Source organism: Carassius gibelio, chromosome B3, assembly GCF_023724105.1.
Source record: "Carassius gibelio isolate Cgi1373 ecotype wild population from Czech Republic chromosome B3, carGib1.2-hapl.c, whole genome shotgun sequence".
NCBI lineage: Eukaryota > Metazoa > Chordata > Actinopteri > Cypriniformes > Cyprinidae > Carassius > Carassius gibelio.
In genome coordinates, this window is record NC_068398.1 from 21,756,406 (window position 1) to 21,771,872 (window position 15,467).

General features: G+C 39.7%; 1 protein-coding gene across 1 annotated transcript in view; it reads right to left on the reverse strand.

Annotated features, from left to right (window-relative positions):
• Positions 1-857: 857 nt before the first annotated feature.
• The window catches only part of cacng2a (calcium channel, voltage-dependent, gamma subunit 2a), a 65,098-nt gene continuing 50,488 nt past the window's right edge, over positions 858-15,467 (reverse strand). Inside the window, exons 3-4 of the mRNA XM_052549941.1 lie at positions 8,551-8,691; positions 858-2,883 (exon numbers count right to left, since the gene is read on the reverse strand). Of these exons, the coding sequence (XP_052405901.1) occupies positions 2,339-2,883; positions 8,551-8,691 (686 nt within the window). The 3' untranslated portion in view covers positions 858-2,338. The remainder of the gene's footprint in view (positions 2,884-8,550; positions 8,692-15,467) is intronic.

Below are 15,467 nucleotides of genomic sequence, written 5' to 3' on the forward strand. Positions count from 1 at the left end.
GACAAGCATGTTGGCCCAACAAGATGGAGGGAGATGGATGAGCGAATACACGGAGTGGGAGAATGAGGGAAGCATTTTAATTCAGAGAACTGAAAAAGGCATAAAGCACAGCTTGCGTGTGATTGTAATTCCACACTCTCTCTGCCTCCTTGGTGGAGGGAAGACTCGCAAAATGGCTGTCGCTTATAGACAGTGGATCATATTCCGGCATATATTAAGAAGGCCTGAATCCAATATGTATAGTAGCAGAAAAAAAAGATCTGCATGAGAAAATTAATTCATCACAGGAAAGCTTGTTGTCTAGATTGACATATTCTCTTATTGAGCATGAATTCATGCTTATATGTATTCATTCTGCAAGTAAAACTCAAGCCCTCTCTGAAGCTATTCTGTCCTATATGTGTAAATCCGAACCTGTTACACCAAGGTCTTCGGAAATGAAAGTGATGATTTAAGCATGCTAGAACGCTTGAGTAGGTCACATGTTTTATTACAAACCTGTGTTCTGTTTTTCTGGAACATGGCACACTTTCCCGCCACGTTCTTTTTTCCCTCCATTTTTCTGGGTTCGCTCCATCAGAGCAGAGCAAAACATGCCGAATCATTCACACTCATTATTAGCGCAACAGATACATTACATACTTAAGAGACCATTTCCCACATATAGATGATGAGCCTGGAACAGATGAGTAATTACGTGGCCTGTTACTTCACTTCCCTACTGTTACTTACTCACGTCTGACTCATTTGGAAAGCCTCGTGCTCGCTCACAACACGGCCTGTTTTTCTGCTGGTTTGAATGGCGCTCTAGACTTCGTCGGGTGCGTGAGGGTTTGCAAACACAGAGAAGCATCGAGTTCGTTCCCCCTTGGGTTTGTCTGTTTATTCATCAGGACTTGATGCATCCAAGTTTAGGATCATTCTGTTTTGGCACCTTTAGATTTCACTTCAAAGAAAACGACACGTTTAAAATGAATCCATAGAAATATGAAATGACTAAGGCGTGTGATTCCGAGAAAAAGAAAGGAGTAAATGAAATGCACTTGGATAGAAAGAAACAACCAACTCAGAATTAATAAAAAAAAATCAGTTTTGTCATATTTTGTTTGCTTGGTTTATCACCAAAGTATATTATTATAATGATTAATTATAATAATAATGTAATTCATAATAATAAAAACCAAAATAGAAAGTACACAAAACATTAATATTGAACTTTTTTAACATTGCTTTTCCCTTTATAATTATCATTATCCTTTAAAACTTAAGTTTCAAGAGCAGGTTTGCTGTAAATTTATAGCATGCATTTAATCTTTGTATTCGTGAGTCACTCGTAATATTTCGTACTTTATTTGTCGCTTGCGTTCTTGCAAGTATTTATTAAGAGTTCAGCATCCTCTTCTTTTCCTCCCCCCTCCTCCCTTTTTTTCGTCTTGGCAGTCGTTTCTGGAGTCTTTCAGCGAAGTCTGACCCCTTTTTGTCACTCGTGCCAGCCAAGGGGTTTGCGTTTTTTTCTTCTTCTGTCGTTCGCTCCCATGACGACCAAATGCGAGAGTAGAGAAAAAAAGGAAGCAAACAGGGACTGAGAAAAAGATGAGAAGGTTCTTTTAAAAGAATAGAATTTTGTCTAAGGTTGCACGTCTTTGTCAGTCTCGTGGTACAGCAGCTTTGCAGTGAAGATTCTCTGTGATTTCATCAGTCGTCCAGCTACAGTCGTAGCTCCAGCAAACAGCAGTTTGACTTTTTTTTGCCTCTGAAAAGTCTTGATTATTATGTTGATTTATTTATAAAATTAATATATATTTACACACACATATATATACTATATGTATATATATTGTACCTTTTGTAAGAGATTGCAGACCGGGCTATTTCTTACTGAATACCTTACTGCAGTGGTTCACAGTTTTTTTTAATGCAAATAACAAATGAGCAAATAAATATGATGAATATAGTGGAGAGCGGAAGAAGACTTTATGAGGGAGCAGTAGCTTGCTGATCCATGTAGACTGATGGGTGGTGAAATGCTTCCTTAACAAAAACATGTCAAATCAATGTCACAAGCTACAGCTCCCATGTCACGGGCCGAAAGAACCCCTCTGCATATCTCTTATAGCCTTTCTTCATTCCAAACCAGCATCATTTTGTCAATGGCAAATGGCAAAGTCATGCATACATGTGTAATCTCTGATCGAAATGTAAAAATCCTCCCGGTTTCTCCAAATCATGAAAACACATGGTACATGAAGTTTTGTCTGTAATATTTTGGGCCTCCGCCCCCTCTCTGCCCTGCTCCCGTCTCCCTCACCCAGCTATCTATATGGGGGGAGGTTGTGCCTCATACGGGGGTGGTGCGTCGGTTGGCTGTGTTAGTGTGGGATGAGTCTTTCAAGTCCTTCTGGATGCAGTTGTGGACCTGTAGGAAGTTGTGGTCCCTCTCCGAATTGTAGGTGGTGGTGGGAGTGCCGTGGCCGCCCTTTAGGGTGTCACCCCCACGGGTGAGTGTGTACATGGAGATCTCGGTGGAGGGTAGAGCCCCAAAGCCCTTCAAGCCCACTGGTGAGGCATCGCGGGAGTGCGAGGGGTCTGTGGAGCGGGATGAGGAGCGTGAGCGGCGCCGATAGCGGTACCGATAGCTGGGGATGCGTGTGATAGCAGAGCCCTGCAGGTAATCTGCAGCCCGCGCGCCTGCCCGCAGCTCCCTGTGCCGGTCGATGAACATGTGCACGGCCAGCACGCCCACCATTTCAGCCATGATAAAGGACAAAGCACCAAAGTAGAAACTCCAGCCATACGAGTAGCTGTTCTTCTTGGAGTCGCTCTTTGAGGGATCCCCCGCATTGGCTGATATGTACACGATCATGCCAATGATGTTACTGAGGCCTGTGGGGAAGAGAGGAGATAGTTTAACCTCAAAGTCATGGCTAAAATGCTTTTTTCACAATCTACATTCTCAGAAAAATGGTACAAAAACTGTTCCTGGGGTGGTACCCTTTTACCATATTTGCCCCTAAAAGATGTATAAAGGTACTTTAAATGGACACATTAGTATCTATCTATCAATCTATCTATCTATCTATCTATCTATCTATCTATCTATCTATCTATCTATATCTATATATATATATATATATATATATATATATATATATATATATATATATACCTTACGTAAATGGTACATATTGTATTAATACCTCTTGAAAGGGTATCGCCACATAATGACAGCTTTTATATCTTTTATTTGCAGGGAGTCTTCACTGACAGTTCAAACTGACAGTTACACCACATGAAAAATGTTTGTCTCCACCCCCCCCCCCCAAAAAAAAATCTATATTAATTGATAAATCAGAAGCACACACACAATTATACAATATATTTATTAAAGTTACTGTCTGTATGAAGGTTTGTGTTTTTGAATAGATCTTAAACTTGCTAATCAGATTGCTAGTTCTCAATGTTGCGTTTGACACTGTCGATCATAACATACTTCTAGAGAGACTGGAAAACTGGGTCAGGCTTTCTGGGATGGTACTCAAATGGTTCAGGTCTTACTTAGAAGGCAGAGGCTATTATGTGAGTCTAGGAGAGCATAAGTCTAAGTGGACGTCCATGACATGCGGAGTCCCACAAGGGTCAATTCTTGAACCGCTCTTGTTTAGCTTGTATATTCTTCCACTAAGTCAAATAATGAGAAAGAAACAAATTGCCCACCACAGCTATGCTGATGATACCCAGATTTACTTAGCATTTTCTCCAAATGACTACAGCCCAATTGATTCCCTCTGCCAATGCATTGATGAAATTAATAGCTGGATGTGCCAGAACTTTCTTCAGTTAAACAAGGAAAAAACTGAAGTCACTGCATTGGGAAACAAAGTTTTCAAGGTGAATGCATACCTTGACTCTAGGGGTCAAGCAACTAAAAATCAAGTCAGGAATCTTGGTGTGATTCTGAAGACAGAACTTAGTTTCAGTAGTCATGTCAAAGCAGTAACTAAATCAGCATACTATCATTTAAAAAAACATTGCAAGAATTAGATGTTTTGTTTCCAGCCAAGACTTGGAGAAACTTATTCATGCCTTTATCACCAGCAGGGTGGACTATTGTAACAGGCTCCTCACCGGCCTTCCCAAAAAGACCAATAGACAGCTCCACCTCATCCAGAACGCTGCTGCCAGGATTCTGACTAGAACCAGAAAATCTGAGCATATCATACCAGTCCTCAGGTCCTTACACTGAATTCCAGTTACATTAAGGATTGATTTTAAAGTACTTTTACTCGTATATAAGTCACTAAATGACCTAGGACTGAAATATATTGCAGATATGCTCACTGAATATAAGCCTAACAGACCACTTAGATCACTAGGATTGAGTCAGTTAGAAATACCAAGGGTTCACACAAAACAAGGGGAGTCCGCCTTTAGTTATCATGCCGCCTGCAGTTGGAATCAGCTTCCAGAAGAGATCAGATGTGCTAAAACACTAGTCACATTTAAATCTAGACTTAAAACTCATCTGTTTAGCTGTGCATTTATTGAATGAGCACTGTGAAATGTCCAGCCTGATTGCACTATATTTTCAGTAAAAAAAAAAAAGTAAAATCATTTAACTGTTTTAAATTAATCTTAAATAAGTACATTAAAGTACATAAAAGTTGTAAAAATGCTTGTTATTATTTTTCTTTACTATTATTTTACTTTCTTTTATGTTAAGCAATTTGAATTACCATTGTGTACGAAATGTGCTATATAAATAAACTTGCCTTGCCTTGCCTTAAACATTTGATAATACCAGGTTTAAGTCATATGAAGATATACAAACTGATTTTTCTAAGAAAACATTGTGTGTTGTAAACAGATTAAATCTCAGTGGTTTATCGTCAGAAGTTTATCTTTGATGTTTAATAATTCCCATGAACTGCATGAACTGTTAATGAAACAAAGGATGAAATGGCTTAAATAAGATAATTATAATGAGAAAAATATTAAATGTAAATAATAGTTGAAAATTGTGTCACAGCTGATACATTTACTCTTTTGAGTAGCAAAAAGTTAAGTTTAGACCCTGTATGCAGCTGAGGATGACAGAACCTTACTGTCATCTCTGTGCCTTACAAAATAAAGTATAACTGCCCTCTAAATGGTAGGGTTAACACAGCCCGTTTCACAATATCCTTAACCCCTTAGCCATAAACTAAACGCTGAGTGCCTTAATTTGTCAGAGTGAGCAAGTAAATGAGGAGATCAGAGTGAAGAAGTGAGCTTATAACAGGACTAGAGTGGGTGACCTCACAGGAACATGATCTGTGGCTCACTGCTGACTTCAGTCACACTCTGCTGGAGTTGTCTGTGACAGAGTGAAACCACCATGATGGATCACTGGGAAAGTGTGTCAGGGACACCATATTTTTAGAGTTTAATCCCAAACGGCCTCTCTAAGCCTAGCAACAGAATCAGGACCAAAGAGAGTCAGAGAAAAAGAAATCGACTTGCTAACTGGCTACTGTATAGCACTGATGCAGCTTGTTCGAAAAAGTGTAGCACAAGTCTTTGTGTCTAAGTGATACTGTGCTGATCGAACAGCGCTACACACATGTTTGATCATGTGAATGTCTTCCAAACTTAAACATCAGGTTTTCGTTTACATTTAGGTGCAAGTTCTGATTGTCAGCTTGTCACCTTGGTAAAATTTATATAAGTAAAGGTTGAAAATAATTTGTGGCAGCATGAGTAAGATGGGTGAAAATGACAAACAAAGTATTTGTAGCTTTTGTAAACAATCAAAAATCAAGATTCAAGAGTCAAGATTGCTGCATCAGGTCGTATATTTATTATTTTCGCACTTTAGGTGTCTTAACTACACATAAACAAAACTCTCTAACTCTTAAAGGGGACATGTCAAATATGCATGTGTGTGTGTGTATGTCAGTGATGTGTCAATTATGTATCAGTGATGTGTGGGTTGCTTGCCCACACAGGCCCCCCCAGAATTCACCCACACCGGCAACAGCAGCTTGCTTGGGGCTCGAACACTTCTCCCTGAACACATGCAGTAACTTGAGTCTGCAGCATGTTGAACCTCTTTAACAGTCTGAGATTCCTCCCTGGGGTCCATCCCTTTGTTGGTGGCTGGGCGACCCCTCCTAGGAGCCAGTGTGGGAACCATCTGCTGACCTATTTCTTCATGAGCTGGTTTAAGTCGATCAACAGTGAGTCATTCTGGACAGCCTCTGATGTCGACCAGGAAAGTTCCAGAAGTTCCAGAAAAACTCCAGCCTCCAGAACTAGAAAACGGCCACCTTACATAGGCAGCAAAGACTGATGGTGAGCGCCATGACGAATGAAAATAAACTCAGCCGTAGAGAGATCTTTGGGAATCTAAGCTACCTTCAGTCCATGCTGAGAAGTAGGAACAGGTTTGAAAGTACTGATTCTGTCCAGGAGGGCAGAGCGTTCAGAAGATGGATTCCATGGCCTTGTGCTGTCTGCGATTAAATCTCCTGGGACCCGCAGAGCCTGACCATACACCAACTCAGCTGAGGAAGTTTGTAGATCCTCCTTGGGAACCGTTCACAGGCCCAGGAGGACCCAGGGTAGCTGCTCACTCCATCTGTCAGACTTGCCCTCAATGCAGTTTTGAGAGAGCGATGAAAGCATTCACACAGCCCATTGGCCTGAGGCTGAAAGGCCGTAGTATGGTGAAGCTGCACACCTAGGATCTGAGCCACCTCTGCCCACAGATGTAAATTAAGGGATGGGGTCAGAAGATATGTCCAATGATGTGCCGAAATGCACAACCAAAGTGGTTGTTCTGGTACCTCAAAAGTTTCCAGTGGCGCTTTCATGTGTCTTTGCACTTTAGCCCACTGACATGCCACACACATTGAAGTCCAGCTCTGCACATACTTTTTCAATCCATGCCACACAAACTTTGATGAGATTTGTTTCTGTGGAGCTTCCCGCCAAGGGTGTGACAAACTGTGGAACTTGTCGAACACTGCTCTCCTCCACTCCACAGGTATCACTGGACGAGGGTGGCCTCTGGAGACATCACACATCAGCGTAACTCCTGCCACCATGAATATTTTCAAACTTGAGATAGTTGTCCTGTAAGCCTGTACATCGGAATCAGATTGCTGGTCAGCTGCTAACTGGACAAAATTATACCCAAGTGTTCTGCTTGCACAGTGGCCCTAGTAAGGCAATCTGCCACGATGTTGCTTTTTCTGTCGATTTGCTTTATATCTGTCATGAACTCAGGACATAAAGGCCAGGTGGCATTGTTGTTGTGATGACCAGGGTTCAAAAACTTTGGACATAGCATAAACATAGGGTTTATGATCCACAAACGCTGTGAAAACACATCCCTCTAAAAATAAATTACTTCCAGGTAGAGTGTGAGCAACTCTATGTCAAAAGTGCTGTACTTCTGCTCATTTGGGCGGAGCTGCCGACTGAAAAATGCAAGGGGTTGCCAAACACCATCTACCAGCTGTTCGTGTACAGCACCCACCGCACAGTCTGAATCATCAGTAGTGATAGCAATGGGGGCATCTGGAATTGATTGGGAAAGCACGGTTGCCTGTGCTAAGGCGGGTTAGCATTCACAAACAACATAGTCATCTCCACTGACCAGCTGATCTGTGTATTCCTGCTGTGTCCTTAGAGGGCCTTGTACAAAGCGTACATAAGCTCAGCTGCTTGAGGAATGAAACGATGATAGAAATTCACCATCTCCAAAAACTCTTGCTGTGCCTTCGTTGCGTGGGGAACAGGAAACTTTGTAATAGCATCGACTTTGTCTGGTAGGGAAACTGCACCCTTGCTTGTGATCCGGTGACCAAGAAAGTCGATAGCAGCCAGGCCAAACTGACACTTGGCAGGTTAATTATCAAGCCATGTTGGCCAAGGTGAGTGAACCGCAATTGCAAATGAGTGAGGTGCTCTCTTGTGGAGGCACTGGTGACTAAAATGTCATCTAAGTACACAAATAAAAAAAATCCAGGTTTGTGCAGCTTTTTTGAGACCAAACGGCATTCGCAAAAATTCATAAAGCCCAAATGGTGTTATCACCACTGTTTTTGAGATATCCTCCTTGAAGACTGGCACCTGATGGTAACATTGAATAAGGTCCACTTTCGGGAAAATAGTTTTCCCAGCCAGTAGGGCCGAAAAAATCCTGAATGTGCAGAACTGGTTATCAGTTGGGCGTGGTGATGATGGTGATGTGGTGATTTTTTTTTTTGGCAGTAACTCAAATAGTTACTTTCCCTGGTAACGAGTTACTTTTATTATAGAGTAATTCAGTTACTAACTCAGTTACTTTTTGGAACAAGTAGTGAGTAACTATAACTAATTACTTTTTTTAAAGTAACGTTCCCAACACTGTCAGTGACGGACAGGGGCACAACAAAGTTTTAAAATGGTCAGATACTGCTCACAAATGAAAACAATTGAGAATGCAAACAATAGAATCTGGGTCTTACAAGTGTATGTTTAAATTGACATTTCTTATCTCGTCCTTGATTCATTCAATAGACTCACCTGCGGACACAAAGAGGATTCCTGCACTGAGGATGATATTGTGACGGGACTTGTAGAACTCGCTGGCAGCTATACACAGGCCACCCATGAAGAGCAGGATGACGCTGAGAATGGGGAAGATACTAGACGCTCGTACGGCTCCTACAGATGGAGAGAGAGAAGAAGAAGGTGGTGGGATGAGTATAAAATGCTTTGAATTCCAGACTGTTACTTGTTGAACGAATCGAGGGAACGAGACGGATGAGGAAAGCTGTCATTTGGGTTGATTATAGCAGCTGTTCTCCTCTGAGCACATACAGCCAATCAACACTTTGCCAGTAGAGTAAACAGCTCCCACACCCTGTTAAAGGCTTGTGGAAGAGCAATCTGAGGTCAAGAGTCTCACCAAACACATGTGCCTAACACAAACACTCTTGTACTCCAAGACCGAACAGGACCAGAGACATTTACAGATGCTGCTATTCACGCGCATTAACAAAATATGTCCGTAGTGAGACTTCAAGAGTTGGCTTCATTCGAGCCATGAAATGACAAGTGAATGTGTTAATGAATGTTTTTAGGACAGACTGCCGAGCCTTCAACTCACCAATTAGTTCTTCAACTCGATGTTTGTGCAGCTTAAAGGGCCAGTTCACGCAAACATGACAAATCTGACATAATTTTCTGGTCTTTCCCTTCTTCCGTGGAACACAAAATGAGATATTTTGCAGAATGTTTTCCATACAATGAAAGCACAGTGACTAGAGTTTGTCATTTTATATTTACATTAGGCAGATGCTTTTATCCAAAGGCAACTTACATTGCATTCAAAGTGAAGTAACTTTGAATTTGAGTTCGATATAACAGACACATTTCATTTAAACTTTTGGCTTCTATACATTGAAACATAATAAAACAAAAACCAGTAGTGTTTGTCGAAATGATGTAGATGTTAAACAAACCACTTTTTAAATATCTTTGCAGAAAAGATGGATGAACTACAACTACGTCTTGTCTTATATATATTATATGTTCAGAAATAATATGAGGAAAATGCTTTAAAAATTACCATGATGCAAACATGAAATATCAGACATACAGTAGTTTTTGTGCTGCTTTTCCATAGTTTTTTTCTACAGTATGTAAACATGGATGCTTTGAAAGGCTATGCCTTTTGCTGTACACATACTGTGTCGTCATTTTCTCTTGTCCTTTTCCTTTCACCAGTCTTTCTCAATTTTTACTGCTTAAACATCTTTTACCTCTCCTCCCTTTTCTCTCTCTCTCTCTATTTCTCTCTCTTTGAAAATACTTAACATGCAAAGTTATGCTTTCATCAGGCTAGTTAAATTTTCACCACTCCATCTAGTCTGCAAGCTCAGCAGTTTTTTCTCTCTCTCTTTCTCTCTGTTCCTCCCTGCTCTTGTATAAATGCTTATATGTGACAGTACTGTGAACTCTTAGTTAAAGTGGGGACTGAAGTTCCCCTTGACAGGGTCATCTGCCCTCACCTCCACCTTAAAACCACTGCACTTGTGCCATCTGCTGCAGCTCACACAAGGAACCAAAGTCAGCTACATCAAAAATTTGATTGTTTCGCTTCTAAAACAACTATGGTGCATTTAAGCTCATTTCAGCCTTTAACAGAATGCTACAAGTTCCTACACTGTTAATTTATGAATAGATCAGTATGTAAATGCATTGAATATGTGCTTTGCTAAATGGCCATATCTCATTTGCTGCATGTGTTATATAAGGTGAGATTTTTCTAGTGCACTTGCCGCAGTTCTTCTCTCCCTCTCTGAGAAACCTTAACGAGACTTCACTCGAGGTGACGAACGGCATTTTAATTTTCTTGCGCTTTGTCTCTTTCCCTCTGTGTTTCTCTCTATCCACTCAATCTAACTGAGTCCCTAATAATTCTCAGTGTCTTGTGCTATCTTTTCTCACCGTGATGTTCCACTAGTCAAACCATATGATGCCAGGAATTGCCATTTGTACATCTAAATCTGTTTGTATTCACTTCATTTGCAACTAAGGCAAGGGTCTATTCTGAGAATGATTTGTTTGTCACAACTATATGCAAGAAAGAATAATTAATATAGACATAGTAGAAACTAATGATTATTTAATAATAATAATAATAGTAATAATAATAATAATAATATATAGAATTCATGACCTTTGACCAGAGCAAAGCAAAGCCTCACACAAACAATTCAGAAATATTAGGCCTACAAATAACAATAGTGAAAATCTGCATATTTTAAAATGAAATATTCATTGCAAATAGTTTAAGTAGGTTACTTCTTAAATTGAATTAAACTAGAATTTAACATTTCTTATTTCACTTAAATAATCATTTAGTTAAACACTCTTCCACCTAATTTTCAAGACATGGTTTCAGCCTTGCCCATTAGTGCCTTAAAGGTACATCTTAGTAACTTTCAGCTTTTGTATCTTATAGAGTATCACCCCAGTGACAGCTGTGTACTTTTTTAGATTAATATAAATATATATTGAGTGTATACACTTTATATTTATTATAAAGAATCTTTAATATGAAGGCTCTGAAACAATTATTGCAGATTTGACTTGTATGTCAAAATAATGTAATGCTTTTAAATTGGCTTTATGTGAAGGCTTAGAGTTAGAAAATATTACTATTTGCAAATAACTGTGATTGATTTGATGTATTCATCAGGATATTGTTTTATTAATTCAGCTGCATTGATTACAGTTTTAATCAGTTGATATCATTAGCATGGCCTGTAAATTTCCTCTATTCTGCTGCCTTTGGCAGAAAGGTTAAATTTGGACACTGTTTGCAACTAAATAAAGGTGTTTTTATGTATGTCCTTGCGAGTTCTTTTTATCCTGTCTTCCTCTCTTTTTCTCATCCCTCTCTCTGTAGGGTGTAGAGTTGCTGGGAATGGTCTGATTAAATATTAAGGTGTGCTGGGTGTTGACCCGGTCCTCTTGCCCTGTATCAACCTTCTCCCAAATCACACTCTCTCTCTTACACACACACACACACACACACACACACACACACGCATGCACGCACACACACACACACACAAACACACACACACACACACACAAACACTACCCAATCTCACATTAACTCGGGGATATTGACATGACCAGTCACAGCACAGAGAGGACGCACTACTCCTTCTCATCCATCAGCCTCATTCACAAAGACACCACAAGGCAAGAGGGAAGGGAGCAGGAAAGGATGTGAAAGTGGGAAAGGAAATGATGATAACCTAAATCTATTGATTGTTGACACAAGTGTTTAAAACGATGGGCTTGAAGGTGACAGAGGTGTCCTCAGAGACCTGGATGCCATCTTGATTTTCAACTACTGTGAATGGGAGTCTCAGCTAAAGTTTTCATGCTTTAGAGTAGCAGATATTTTCAATAGACAGAATATGCTTTACAAAAAAATACCAGAATGCATAATGCGTTCTAAGAGTAAAACTTTTATACTGTAAGTGAGAGGATGAGATTGATAGGTTGTGGATGTTCATAGAAAAGGAGTGAATGTATGCACACATACTTCATACATTCCTAATCAGCCCTGTGGACACATGTAGGCTCATAGAGACATGCTTTCGCTCATAAAAATCTCCAGCCGGTACACTCGCAGCTCTGTGACCTTGGCTTTGACCTCTCGGATCAGGCAGCAGCGCTGTATCCATGACTGCAGAGGCTCTGGAGGAGGAAGAGAGTTTAGCAGATTCTCCCCAGGCTCTCTGCGCTGATCACAGACGGAGACTGACCAGCCGGAGGGCTTTTTCACAAGAGAATGAACATTTGTTGGCGAATTTTCACTGCAAATAAGATTTTGAATAGATATAATGTGTTTCTATTGTACATCATGGACAAACATTCGTCTGTCGTCAAATCTTTTTTTAGCCCATTAAAAAACCTGATTGACCAGAGAGATATGTGCTTTTGATCTATAGCATTTGCAACTGAGTTTTTGCTGGATTTCATGATCTTTTGTAAACCTGTTCTCTCTTCAAAGTTGGCTAATATACACTGCGAGGCAGTAGCTTTAAAAAACATTATAATAGCTGCAAAAATACTTTTATTTGGCAAGGAGCTATCACATTTACCAAAAGTGACAGTAAAGACTTTGTAACTATATTGTTACAAAAATGTATATTACAAATAAAGATTGTTCATCAAATCATGGAAAAATGTATCACGGTTCCCATAAATATATTAACCAACACAACATTGATAATGTTAAGAAATGTTTCCTGAGCTCCAAATCAACATATTAATATCATTTCTGAAGGATCATGTGACACTGAAGACTGGAGTAATACATTAAAATTAAAATTAAATGAAAATAAATAATATTCAGCTTTACATCACAGGAATAAATTACATTTTCAAATATATTAAAATTAGAAGTTATTTTAAATTGTAATAATTTTGACATTATAACTGTTTTTTACTGTTGATCAATGTAGCGTTGGTGAGAATGACACCAAGCATAACAATTTTTTACTTTCAATTGGTATATATATATATGTGTCCTTTTATTGTGGTCAGCCTAAGGCACACCAGTGCAATAATCATGCTATCTAATTAGCATCTTGATATGCCACACCAGTGAGGTGGATGGATTATCTCTGCAAAGAAGTGCTCACTAACACAGATTTAGACAGATTTGTGAACAATATTTGAGAGAAATTGGCCTTTTGTGTACATAGAAAAAGTCTTAGATCTTTGAATTCAGCTCATGAAAAATGGGGACAAAAACAAAAGTGTTGCGTTTATGATTTTGTTCAGTGTGTGTGTGTGTGTGTATATATATATATATAGTGGTAATCTGGCATATTTTTTTCACAGGTTGATAAGAATAGATAAGTATTGACAAGCATGATAAAATGTTCATTTTGACATTCTGTAAGCTGAAAGGTGTGTGCACGAGTTGTAAAATGACAAAATGTATTTTTCGGTCACCTAGCTTACAGGAGTGAATTTCATCGTAACTTAGCCCTGCAAAAAATTGTTTCATCAGTTGTTTCAAAGTGTTCCTGTAGCTCAACTGGTAGAGCACTGCGCTTGCAAGCAAGTAAGCGCAAGGTTGGGGGTTCGATTCCCCGGGAGCATATGACATGTAAAAATTGATAGCCTGAATGCACTGTAAGTCGCTTTGGATAAGAGCGTCTGCTAAATGCATAAATTTAATTTTAATTTTCATCTTGGTTTGCATATACTTTATGTCTTTGGTCCAGCTCGCTATTCGGTCTGTAATCCATTGCATGTTTCACATTTGTTGTAGCTTTGACTCTAGTCTGCAATGTGTCATCAAATGCATAGGGCTCTCCATTTACAATGTATATGAATATGTGAATTTTTGTCTTGTATGCTCTGCGTGTTAGGCTTTTGTGGACCGAGGGCTTGAGGATGGAGGTAACTTGGGGAGCTGGACTGATAATGATGCCCCAGGGTAAGCACGTCTCTTTCGGCAATCTGCCCAGACTCCCCATGCATGACACTGGCATGGAGCACAGGGACATTTTTACACAAGCCCTGTGTAGCGTTTGAGGGTCTGTCAGGGGCAGAAACACTGCCTGCGGGGTTGTTATTAACATGGTGGAATAGGCAAAGAGGAAAGAGGAGTCAGGGGCAAGTCAAGCCTGAGGCAAGGAAAAGAGAGGAGCAAAGCTGCAGTGTTTGTATTATGTTGCCTTCTATTAAAGCGTTCTGTGCTGGTGAACCGGGGCTTTTATCAGAGGCTACTCTCAGTCGCAGAGCTGCACACAGCCATATTGTCAGTCAATTGTGTCATTTATGATTTTCAAAAAGGTCCCTGTAAAAATGTATCTACCCTTATAAAACAAGTACTGGGCCTGGGCTGTTTGCTGTCATATAATAGTATAGTGTTTATATACACACACATATATATATATATATATATATATATATATATATATATATATATATATATAAACGAAAGTTAACCATGGTTTTACTACAAAAAAATAAAAAATCGTTAGCTACTATAAGTGAACCATGGTAAACACAAATTAACTATGGTTTTGCTATAACCACAGTCTAATTATGGCATTTATAGTAACACTGTGGTTATACAAATGGTTATTGGTAAGTAAAAAAAAAATCATTACTTTTACTATAATAAAACCATGGTTAATTTTTGTAATTGATAGTACCATCTGTCTGTTTATCTATGAGGGGATGAGGGTGTGAATGGAGGGTTTTGTCCCATCACAGACAAGAGGATCGGAGATCTGATCAGGTCACGTTTGTGATTTAAGCACAGGTCAAAATGCTGCCGGCTTGGGCAGACCCTTGAGAGTGAAGTACACATGATGATCAGTAGCTTTTTTCTTTCTTTTTTTTTAAGTAAATGTAAACTTCAGGTTTATAGCTTTCTGTTCGAATAGCTGATAAGCGTCTGATAGCGTTCTCTTTCACCTCAAGTTCCGATACTTCACAGGGATTACCTGGGCTATGCTAACAAACCAAACCCTGATTCCTTGAGTGCAGCTCAAACAACCAGCTCACAGATGTGCCCTCATCATGCGGCATGTATGAAATATGTAACCAGCTGCTTGAGCTGCTACACATAGGGCATATATAGTGCTCTCTCACACACTGACATGAATGCACACACTTTCTTCCTGACAGTGGCTGACTTTGAACTTTCATTCTATCCATTGCTCTCAGTCTTTCCTTCACTCTCTCTCTCTGATGCTCATTGACAGCATTGTAGAAGAAATTTAGCATTCACTCTTAATCAGCCTCCCACAGGCTTGAATGTGCTGATGTGCAGGACAGGGTCCTGGTAATCAGGTGCTTTAGCTTGCAGGCACATTGACTGAATACTACAAATGCTTATTAATCTAGCGCTGCCCCAGCATCTTGCCCTCTCACTACAAACACACACA